This window comes from Crotalus tigris, unplaced genomic scaffold (genome assembly GCF_016545835.1).
Source record: "Crotalus tigris isolate CLP2741 ecotype Arizona unplaced genomic scaffold, ASM1654583v1 scf7180000020062.1902635, whole genome shotgun sequence".
NCBI classification, from domain to species: Eukaryota; Metazoa; Chordata; class Lepidosauria; order Squamata; family Viperidae; genus Crotalus; species Crotalus tigris.
Genome location: NW_024097841.1, coordinates 1305885 through 1318198, shown reverse-complemented (window position 1 = coordinate 1318198; position 12314 = coordinate 1305885). Strand labels below are relative to the sequence as shown.

Below are 12314 nucleotides of genomic sequence, written 5' to 3'. Positions count from 1 at the left end.
TGGACCTTTAGTTGGTATCCATGACCGCATGTCACACTAAGCACATTTGGCTTAGGAAAATGCGTGAGCCCATCTCGTGATACTTACTTTTATTCCACGAATCAGAATTTGAAACAGTGATTTGTCACAGTCTTATTAAATGCTTCATATCAAGCCCAAACCATGGATTATTGTCAATTTTCTTGGCCTCTTAGAATTTGCCTATCAAGAAACTATGGATGGAGGAACAAGTGTTGAAAAGTGAAACCTTAAGGAAACCACCATTATTCCGTCTGTTTTGCTAGTGTTATTATCTTCCAGTTTCATGTGCTTGAAAACTGGATTAAATCCCTTGCAGCTACCTGAACACCTACAGCTCATTTGAAATGTGTATGTGTGTGTGGGGGGGGGGGAGGCAAAGTGCAAGGAAGGGAAGTACAAAGACAAGCAACTGAACATAAAAAACCATGGAATTTGTCAGTCTCTTGAGAATTCTTGAGCTCAATCTTATAGCTGATTCCGGTGCTGATTCCTTGTTTTATTTGCCCTCACTGGAACTACTCAAAGAAGGGACACAATCTGATTCCAACAATATTGCATGAAAGTTTGGACTACAAAATGCCAGGTCTTGGCAAATTAATTTACTGCTTTTCCTCTGAGACAATTGGTGGGAAGAGGAATGGTAGAGGTAGTCCTCAAGTTACAACAGTTCGATTAGTGACTGTTTGAAGTTACAGTGGCACTGGAAAAGTGACTTATCACTGTTTTTCACACTTACGACTCTTGCAGCATCCCCATGGGCCATGTGATCAAAATTCGGACACTTGGCAACTGACTCATATTTATGACGGTTGTAGGGCCCCAAGGTCATGTGATCACCCTTTGTGACCTTCTGACATGCAAAATCAATGGGGAAGCCAGATTCACTTAACAACCGGGTTACTAACTTAACAACTGCAGTGATTCAACTTAACAACTGTGGCAAGAAAAGTGATAAAATGGGGGCAAAACTGACTTAACAAATGCCTCACTTAGCAGCAGAAATTTTGGGCTCATTTGTAGTTGAAGTCAAGGACTGCCTGTATTCAAATCGCTCCTCATAATGGAAGAAGAAATTAATAGAGTTATAGCACATCCTTGTCCAAAAACTGAATGTGTCTATTTTTGTATTTTTAATACAAGAGGCAATTTTCGTCGCATCACTTAATAATGTATTACAAATACAATTTGCCAAATGAATCACAGTCCAACAGGCCTCCTTTTATAAGCAACAGTCTTGGCTCTTATAAAGGCAGAGCTTTTTTTTTTTTTTTTTTAACAACATCTTTACTAAAGGTATCCTCTGTGTTCCTTGCATATATACTGTATCTTGGGAGTCTTATAACTTTGGCAGGACCCAGGTTTGTTCCTTTTGAAAATTTTAATATTAAGTCCAATAGCTCTCCACAGTACAGAGATTGTGTGACATTTGATCAACTTTCCTCCCTCTCTGAGTCAGCAGAAGTAGGAGAAGCTGCTTCTTGTTTATGTAAAGCAGTGGTTCTCAACCTGTGGGTCGGGACCCCATTTGGGGTCGAACGACCATTTCACGGGGGTCGCCAAACAACGCAGTCTGCCATTTTTTCCCCCTTTTCCTTAGCTGTGCTACTCCCTTTTATTCTATTGGCTTTTGAAAGCTAATAGAATAGATTCTCTTGAATAGAGTCTAATTCTATTGGTTTTCCAAAGCCAATAGGAATTGTCCAGGCTGTCTCTGCCCTGCTGAGCCCGCCAAAAGTCCCATTCTGCAAACGGTGCTGCACCAGTTGAGTAGTCCTCGACTTACGACCGGTTGAGTAGTCCTCGACTTACGACCGATTGGGGGTCACGGCATTAAAAAGGTTGAGAACCACTGATGTAAAGGGTCCTGTCATTTTCCCAGCTCCACAGGAATAGAGCTGGTGTGTGCTCAATAAATGTGTGATCGTAGGCTTGGGAGACCAGGCAGTGCAAAACTTAATATTGTCCTTGCATCAACCAATGGGTGGGACTGACACTGTTGTCTGGAAATAGACAGAGGGCCTATGTAGTTTTAAGACACTTTTAAGCATTTAAGCAGCAGCTACAATCCAGTTCTCCCCAGCCATTCTTTTCTGCCAAAGGTAAATAGCCACTGGGAGACTTATACAATGGGGATGGGGATTGAAGTCTATCCGTCTTTCCCCACTTCCTGTTGTCTAAGCTCACAGAAGCTGCCTTCCTGAAAACATTTCATTCGGAAGGGGCCAAGAAGTTGAATGTGGCAGGAAAGCAGAGAATAATGAATGCTAAAGTGAAAAATATGAATTCATGTCAGAGCGGGAGTTAAAGAAGCAAGGTCTAAAATCTGAGAAGTGAGTTACTGATATATTCAAAAATAGTTTGATATTGCCTTTCAGGGCATTTTTCAATGACAGCCATGACATAGTAACTATCTAAAAAGCACAACTGACTGAAGCAGCTGAATAGGGTATGATGGCATTTCTTTTTTTCATCCGCTGTCATTATAGAAGAATCCTATGTTTCTTATATATATTAATTTGCGCTGCTTGTCAGCTGCCCCAGAGGCCTGTTGTCAGAAAGATATGAGCATTTTAAATAAATAAAACAAAATGCTGTCCCCCGCTAAGATATAATCAAAGAGGAGAGCGGAGGAAAAGAGGCATGAATGTGTAATGGAAAAGTCAGTCCTCTCTGTGATTTTTCATACTGGTCAAAGCCATCAAAAAGCTTCAAACTGACACCTTTCTCCCCAGGATGCAGCCATTTCCAGTCACAGATAAGCTGGTGGCTTCCTTCTTCTGTCAAAACTAATTTTCTGAACAATTTATGCAAATAGGGATTTGCTTCCAATCAACCTGGTTCAGAAAACCCCAGCCAAACTTCAGAGAAATGGACAGAAGAATTTCTCCCTTGCGTCCTCAGAGGCAAACACGCAAGCAACCGTGTAGACCAGTGGTGGCGAACCTATGGCACCCGTGCCAGAGGCGGCACTTACGAGCCCTCTCTGTGGGCACGTGCACCCATGCCCCGGAGATGGCAACTATCCCTCTTCAACCAGCCACCCGCTAACTCGCCGAGGTCCCATGTGGCTGGATGCATCTCAGCACGGCTGGTTTTCCTCCCCTCCGTCCCATTCCTCCTCCCTTCGCATGCTCTCCTTTTCCTGGGCGCGACCCACTGCATCGCCTGCTCAGCTGTCAGCTATCCGTCCAGCTCAGAGACGGATTCTCTGAACTGCTGAGGGCGGGCTGCAGAGCCCCAGAGTGCGCCGGTTGAGGGGCCGGCAGGCTGTGGCTGCTGACGGACACTGTCACCCCCCATGTGCTCGCTGGCCTCTCCTTGCCCTGTGACAATGGCATCCCTGCCCTGCCTCGCCTCACCCCGCAGGATAAGCCTCCTGCCCAGCGTCCCACCTGCCAGAGACCGCCCGGATCTCACCCAACCCTGCCCAGGACCCACAGGCGTCCCTCCCCACGAACAACATCAAGGTGACCACGTGCATCTTGGCCCCATCTTATGATTTATGGTGAAGTGTTGTATTTCATGATTTATGATAAATGTATTTTCATGTTGTATATGATCATGTTTATCACTATTACTTGTATGTACACTGAGAGCTTATGCACTGGAAACATATTCCTTGTGGTGTCTAACCACACTTGGCCAATAAAGAATTCTCTTCTCTTCTCTTCTCTAATAAAGTTGGAAGGAGCCTTGGAGGTCATCTAGTCCAATCCCCTGCTCAGGCAGGAAACCCTATACTATTTCAGACAAATGGCTGTCCAGTCTCTTCTTAAAAACTTCCAGTGTTGGAGTATTCACAGTTTCTGGAGGCAGGTTGTTCCACTGGTTGATTGTTCTAACTATCAGGAAGTTTCTCCTTAGTTCTAGCTTGCTTCTCTCCTTGATTAGTTTCCATCCGTTGCTTCTTGTCCTGCCTTCAGGCGCTTTGGAGAATAGATTGACACCCCCCCTTATTTTTGTGGTAGCCCCTCAAATATTGGAACACTGCTATCACATCTCCCCTAGTCCTTCTTTTCACTAGGCTAGACATAACCAATTCCAGCAACCGTTCCTTGTAAATTCCATTCCATTCCATTCCATATATTCTATTCTATTCTATTCTATTCTATTCTATTCTATTCTATTCTATTCTATTCTATTCTATTCTCTATTCTATTCTATTCCATTCCATATATTCTATTCTATTCTATTCTATTTTCTATTCTATTCTATTCTATTCTATTCTATTCTATTCTATTCTATTCTATTCTATTCTATTCTATTCTATTCTATTCTATTCTCTATTCTATTCCATTCCATTCCATTCCATATATTCTAGTCTATTCTTTTCTATTTTCTATTCTATTCTATTCTATTTTCTATTCTATTCCATTCCATTCCATATATTCTATTCTATTCTATTCTATTCTATTCTATTTTCTATTCTATTCTATTCTATTCTATTCTATTCTATTCTATTCTATTCTATTCTATTCTATTCTATTCTATTTTCTATTCCATTCCATTCCATTCCATTCCATATATTCTAGTCTATTCCATTCCACTCTGCAGAAAACCCAGGATGGATTAAGGGGTGATATTTACCGCTTTCTTGGGGTCTGAATGGAGGCCTCCCCCAGCGTGTCCGTGCCAACAGGTTCTTTTGTCTATCTGAGACCAGCCCTGCAGATGCTGGAAGAAGAACACAGCAGAAAAGGATGTCAACGGTTGTACAGTTACAATCAAATCCATTGCAGGTAGCCCTCGACTTACGACAATTGAGCCCCAAATTTATGTTTGTAAGGGAAACATGTGTTGAGTTTTGCCCCATTTTATCACTTTTCTTGCCACTGTTGTTAAGTGAATCTTTACAGTTGTTATGTTAGTGACACGGTTCTTAAGTGAATTTGGCTTCCTTGTTGACTTTGCTTGTCAGAAGGTCACAAAAGGGGATCACGTGACCCCAGGACGCTGCGACCGTTGTAACTATGTGCCAGTTGTCAAGCCTCTGAATCTTGATCATGTGACCATGGGAATGCTGCAATGGTTGTGTGAAAAACAGTCATACGTCACTCTTTCAATGGCATTGTAACTTTGAACGGTCACTAAATGAGCTGTTGTAAGTCAAGGACTACCTGTACAGTGCAATCCCAACTGAATTTTGCTAACATCTTATTTATTTATTTATTTAATTTATTTATATGCCGCCCAATCCCGAAGGACTCAGGGCGGCGTACAAAATTAAAACAGTCATCGAGAATAAAACAATAAAATAATACAATCATACCGCAAGTCCGATCATGCCCCCCCCCCCGGGGACATCAGCCCCAGGCCTGCCGGAACAGGAGAGTTTTAACGGCTTTCTTAAAGGCCGGCAGGGTGGGAGTTGTTCGAACCTCGGGGGGGGAGTTGGTTCCACCGGGTCGGAGCCACCACAGAAAAGGCCCTTCCCCGAGGGCCCGCCAGCCGACATTGTCTGGCCGACGGGACCTGAAGGAGGCCCAATCTGTGGGACCTCACCGGTCTCTGGGAACTGTGCGGCAGTATGCGGTCCTGTAAGTAACCTGGTCCTAAGCCATGAAGGGCTTTAAAGGTGATAACCAACACCTTGAATTGCATCCGGAGGCCCACAGGAAGCCAGTGCAGCTTGGTGACACGTGGGCGTACCTTGGCGCACCCACAATCGCTCTCGCGGCTGCATTCTGAACCAACTGCAGCCTCCGAACGCTCTTCAAGGGTAGCCCCTGTGGCTGAGGATGGACTGGTGAATAAACATTTAGGAAAATTATGGGAGTCCGGAAGTAGCTCAATAGCAAGAGCACTTAGACCAGGGTAGGCAATCTCGGCTCTTTTATGAGTCATAAAAGTCATAAAACAGCCGAGGTTGCCTACCTCTGACTTAGACTTATGTACCACTCTGTAGTACTTTTTACAGCCCTCTCTAAGTGATTTACACAGTCAGCCTGTTGCCCCCAACAATCTGGGTCCTCATTTGACCGACCTCAGAAGGGCGGAAGGCTGAGTCAACCTTGAGCCGATCAGGATCGAACTGCTGAGCTGCTGGCAGCCAGGAGTCAGCAAAAGCAGCCTGCAGTACTGCGTTCTAACCACTGCGCCACCACAGTTCATAACTATAACTGCTTTATATATAAATTACTGCAGGGGTCCCCAACTCCAGGTCCATGGACCAGTACCGGGCCGCAGCATGCCAGCAACCGGGCCGCACAAACAAGCAAAGCCCCATCCGTGGGATACAGCAGCCACAAAACCACACACTCTGACTGTACCACTCTATAGTACGGTCCACGGAAAAACCTCTCTCCACGGAATCGGTCCCTGGTGCCCAAAAGTTTGGGGACCTCTGAATTACTTCTCTCAGGAATCCTTGCAGAAGGCTGCATAAAGCCTGGGAGTCTATCTTTACAAAGAGGCTTAGAAAGCAAATGCTGCAATACATCTATTTTGAATTAATGCAATGAAAGACATAATAAAAAAAGTAAAAATCTTTAAATACATGATGACTCAAATTCTAAAATGTTTCTTTCTTCAACAAGAGCACAGCTCCTCCAGAAGATAAAGAAATGCTTTGAACCGTATACAAGCAATCCTAGACTTATAACGGTTCACTTAGTGACTGTTCAAAGTTACAACAGCACTGGAAAAATAACCTATGACCGTTTTTCACACTTATGACCTTTGCAGCATCCATATGGTCATGCAATCAAAATTCAGACTCTTGGCAACTGGTTCATATTTATGACGGTCGCAGCATCCCGGGGTCATGTGATCCTCTTTTGCGATCGTCTGACAAGCAAAATCAATGGAGAAGCCAGATTCATTTAAAACAGTGGTTCTCAACCTGTGGGTTGGGACCCCATTTGGGGTCGAATGACCATTTCACGGGGGTCGCCAAACAACGCAGTCCGCCATTTTTTCCCCCTTTTCCTTAGCTGTGCTACTCCCTTTTATTCTATTGGCTTTTGAAAGCCAATAGAATAGACTCTCTTGAATAGAGTCTAATTCTATTGGCTTTCCAAAGCCAATAGGCATTGTCCAGGCTGGCTCTGCCCTGCCAAAAGTCCCATTCTGCAAACGGTGTTGCACCAGTTGAGTAGTCCTCGACTTATGACCGGTTGGGGGGGTCGCGGCATTAAAAAGGTTGAGAACCACTGATTTAAAACCACATTACAAACTTGACAAATGTAGTGATTCACTTAACAACTGTGGCAAGAAAGGTCGCAAAATGGGGCAAAATTCACGTAACAACCATCGTACTTAGCAGCAGAAATTTTGGGGTCAATTGTGGTCGTTAAATTCAGGACTACCTGCATGGGGAATATTGGATTCAAATATCTAGTCCAGGGGTAGGCAACCTTGGCTCTTTTATGGCTCGTGGACTTCAACTCCCAGAATTCCTGAGCCAGCATGAGGGAACTATGGCCGCCTTGATGACTTATGGACCAACTCCCAGAATTCCTGAACCAGCCATGGTTGCTTACCCCTGATCTAGTCAACTGAAACCAAAATCTTACTTCCTAATCTCTTATAGATATCTTCATGTCAACTATTAAATATAGCCCACTATGTGGGTGGTATATAGCAGCAGAACCCACATGAGATCGGTGTGTGCATGTGTGCATGCATATATGGGAACCAGGTGTTGAGTTCTCTTGAGTCTTGAGTAAAAGAGCATTTAGGGCAAAAGCAGAGTGCAGGTACTGGGTGATAAAGCTAGCAGTTTTGGGGAGAAATGGAATCAGCTGCAGCTTCTGCCACTTCTTACCTCATCTCCATGGTTGTGTAATTGTCACACAGTGTACCGCTTGAAATCAAATGAACTAACAACACATGATTTGCTTTATTGTTACCCTGAGCTCTTCTATTTTTGGATTTTAAAAAATGATGTATTCAGAATGTCATTTCTGAAAGTGCATCTAGGCTTCAAAGAATATGCTTGATATCTCTATTATGCTCGAACACCAAAGAGCAATTTGGTGAGCAACATAACATCATAAAGCACTTACGAAGAACTTAAGAAATGCTTGCAAATACATAAAATGTGAGAAAGCATTAATTCACAACCATTCTTCACAGAAAACATGATTGCTTCTGTTTCTAAGAAGGGGAGCTAGGAGGTTATAGGGAAAGAAAAAAAATGGAAGAAAATGGCGTTAACATTCTATTAATAAGCATTTAAGCAAAAATCACAAGCTGCATAACAGGTTATATGCATTATGTGAGTCAATGCTGTTGGTCTATTTATCTTATTTATCTTGCTACTTGCTTCTTAAATTTATATACCACCATAGAGTCCAAGGACTGACAGCAGCTAGCAACATGATAAAAACCAAATAACCTAATTCAAATTTCCACAGTAAAAAAATGAATTAAAAAAAAAAACAACACAACAAAACAAAGATCCCAAAAGGCGCTCCAGAAGACTCACATTATTAAAGACTATATATATGAGGATTCTTCCAACATTTGTATTAATCATTTTAATGCAGTATGTAAAATAAAATTTTGCATAGTCCCTTAAACTTCTGCATTAAAAATAGGAAATATTAAATAGTAGATTGAATTATGCTATATTTCTATAAAACCAAATAATAGTAGTAATAATATAATATATATTTAGAAGTATAGTTTGCCTAAATTCCAATCTGTTCTATATTGTCCTTGACATCTTCAAAACTTTTTAAGAACAGCTGCCCAGAATAGTACTCACTTCCTTGAAATTTCTACAAGCTGGAATCTAAACCGACTTTGCCCAATTTTCGGTAATTTTTCACCCCACAGAACAGGTTTTTCAGGAAGAAACAACGGGAGAAAAAGTGCAGGGAAGTCCCTTCTGCTAGTAAGATTCTTTTAAAAGCTGCCTACACAGTGATTACTTTTAAGGGCAAAGAGATAGGTCTACTTTAAAAAAAATGGATATTTTTATTGGGCAATGCAGCCCACATCTACTGAATTAACGTCCTGTATCTGGACCTCCCAGATGTACAGGAAGGTGACAATATATTTGCATGCTAGTCTGAGTTGAATGGGTTTACAGTGTTGTGGGATGCAGCCTTTATCTTTATATGGTGTATGAGAAAACATTCTTAAATCAAAATAGGAATTATTCCTTTGGGCAAAGCATATGATGTGAGCACCGTCATTCTGTTCTAGTCACCTTAGGGCAGTGGTTCTCAATCTGTGGGTCGGAACCCCATTTGGGGTCGAACGACCATTTCACGGGGGTCGCCAAACAATGCAGTCCACCATTTCCCCCCCCCCTTTTCCTTAGCTGTGCTACTCCCTTTTATTCGACTGGCTTTTGAAATCCAATAAAATAGACTCTCTTGAATAGAGTCTAACTCTATTGGCTTTCAAAAGCCAATAGGAATTGTCCAGGCTGTCTCTGCCCTGCTGAGCCCGCCAAAAGTCCCAGTCTGCAAACGGTGCTGTACCAGTTGAATAGTCCTCGACTTACGGTTGAGTAGTCCTCGACTTACGACCGGTTGGGGGGGTCGCGGCATTAAAAAGGTTGAGAACCACTGCCTTAGGGTTAAGCATGCTGTGTGAATTAAGTGAATCCTTTGATCCTCACTAGCTCAAGGTTGACTCAGCCGGTAAAATGAAGACCCAGATTGTTGAGGGTAATTCGCTATAAACCGCTTAGAGAGGGCTGTAAAGCACTGGGAAGCAGTATATAAGTCTAAGTGCTATTGCTATAAGTCTAAGTCCCGGGTGTCAAACTCGCCACGTCACGTGTCACAACTCTTTTTGCACTGCTGGCAATGGGGTGGGTGCAGCTTCAATATGATGAAATTGGCCCACAGGCGGGCAGTTTGACACCCCTGGTCTAAGTGTTAGTACTAAGTCAACATTTGATTGAGAGATCAAGGGGGCTGCTAGTTTTTCTGACATGTTTCAGGTAATCTTTCCTGTGCAGCTGACTACTTTTACAAGGCTCCAACTTCTCCTTCCTAGTCCTAAATGTTCTTAGGTGAGTTCTAATTTCCACAGAGTGGTTTTATTCCAGTTGAGATGTTTAAGAAACAAAATTAAAAATAAAGGAAGGAAAAATAATCATTTGTACACTGGATCTGCAACTAGGAATATATTTGTGAATACAGTGGAAAATTTCACTTAGATGCTAAAGACAAATTCCTTTCCAGTCTGGGAGCGTGAGCTTAAAGGCTCTCATTTATTACTTTCAAGAGTACAAGTTGTGCATGACCTAATCTAAGTAGGGAGTACAGGCAGTTCTCAAATTACCACATTAATGGAGCCTACCCATCACGGCTGAAACATGTGACAGTCGTAAAACAGGTCAATTACATTTTACAACCTTTTCTGTGGTGGTCATTAAGCAAATCCCAGCAGTGCTTAAGCAAACCAATGGTTCCCTATGGTGTGGTTTTGCTGAAATCCAGAAGTAAATGTTGGGTTTTGGCAAAAACGTTATGAAATGTGGTCTCATGCCTTTGGGATGCTGTAAATAGCCATAAACGAAGTCAGGTTGCTGAGCACGTGAAGTATGGTCATGTGACCATCGGGGGGGGGATCATTGGAAATTTGAATCTGGGTTGTAAATACCTCCTAGGTAGGTCTGTCAGAACTTCGAACAGTTGCTAAATGACCAGCTGCAAATCAAGGACTGCCTGTGTGGCTGTACAGGTGATTACCGATGATGGAGTGTTTTTTTTTCCAGCTTATCTCTGGAAGATCTGACATCACCTTTTAAACCTGCTCCCCATTCCAGGCTGAAGAAGAAAATACTGATATGTGGGTTTGCTCCTTATTTTCAACACTATGTATCTGAGCCTCAGTATTGCCTAGACTGGGTCTTTACACTAAATTGTAAATTTCTTTACAACAAAGAAAGCAGTTATCCCTTAAAAACTGCATCTGAAACAGACATTTGCAGCCAGATTTCATGGCTGGCCTTGGGCTCATTTCTTAGGCTCAGTGTGCTTCTGAACAGAACTCTGCCCAGCTCTGCTGGTCATTGGGAAAATAGGAGGTCTGCTGGGACACCATACATGGCTCACGAGATGCAGTTAAGAAAACCCACTGCCCATTGTGGAACTACTATTTGAGGCCTTTTCCTAATGAATATACTCTAGATTTTGGGAAGCACTGACTGGGGGGGGGGGGGGGCTACCCATTTCAGATGCTGTGTACAAGGGAAGTTGCTTGTGTTCAGTTTCTAAAATGGGCAAACTAGGAAGTCTGTTTTCCAATCATTCTGGATAGGGGATGCCTAGTATACAGGAAAGACATTTCACATGCACTCAGAGGTATTATTACAAGCCAGGATTCTGGCTGGCTGGTAAATTTACAGCTAGTCCTTGACCATTGTGACAGTTCAAAATTACAGCAGATCCTCCCCCAAAAGTGCTTCCAAAGTTCCAATGGCCATTACTCCCCCCAACTCCCCCCCCCCATGCCAGATGCCCACATTCACAGGGCCACAATTTATGACAGTTCTGCCCAAACCAGGGTTTACTTCCGGTTTTCAGCTATAACACACAGAGCAAACAATGAATACAATGAGCAAGGCGTTCACGTACTGTTTGCCATTTTTGCTGAACTGCTGCCAAAAGGTCATAAAATCAGGTCTTGTCATGTTGTGAGCCAGTTTATGCCAGTCACAACTTACAACCATAATGGGCAGACTCCATTACGGTTGTAAGTTGAGGACTACCTGCACTACAAGGCCTGAATCAATGATCAGACCTGTTGTACTCTGAGCCTGGCTTTGGTAACCAAAAGTGAATCAGAAGCAGAATCGAGCTGGAAGGGACCTTGGAGGTCTTCTAGTCTAGCCCCCTGTTCAAGCAGGAGACACTAGACCAGGGGCAGGCCACCTTGGCTCTTTTATGACTTGTGGACTTCAACTCCCAAAATTCGTGAGCCAGCATGGCTCAGCTTGGAAACCTCTCCCTTTCCCCTCAGCATGGCTGGCTCAGGAATTCTGGGAGTTGAAGTCCACCAGTCATAAAAGAGCCAAGGTTGCCTACCTCTGGCCCAGGCCTAGGCCGCTTTCTTACTCATGGACTTCAACTCCCAGAATTCCTGAGCCAGCATGGCTCAGCTTAGAAACCTCTCCCTTTCCCCTCAGCATGGCTGGCTCAGGAATTCTGGGAATTGAAGTCCACGAGTCATAAAAGAGCCAAGGTTGCCTACCGTGCCCTAGACCAGTGGTGGCAAACCTATGGCACGCGTGCCAGAGGCGGCACTCAGAGCCCTCTCTGTTGGCACGCGCGCCACCACTGCCAACAGCAGGTCGCCCTGCCGCCTGGAGCCCCACCCAGCACAAA

General features: G+C 43.5%; 1 protein-coding gene across 2 annotated transcripts in view; it reads right to left on the bottom strand.

Moving 5' to 3' along the window:
- Positions 1-12314, bottom strand: part of ABCB7 (ATP binding cassette subfamily B member 7) — an 84337-nt gene that overhangs the window by 62211 nt on the left and 9812 nt on the right. For both annotated transcript variants that reach the window (XM_039365354.1, XM_039365355.1), the window contains exon 3: positions 4609-4695. In XM_039365354.1, coding sequence (XP_039221288.1) covers positions 4609-4695 — 87 coding nt within the window. The remainder of the gene's footprint in view (positions 1-4608; positions 4696-12314) is intronic.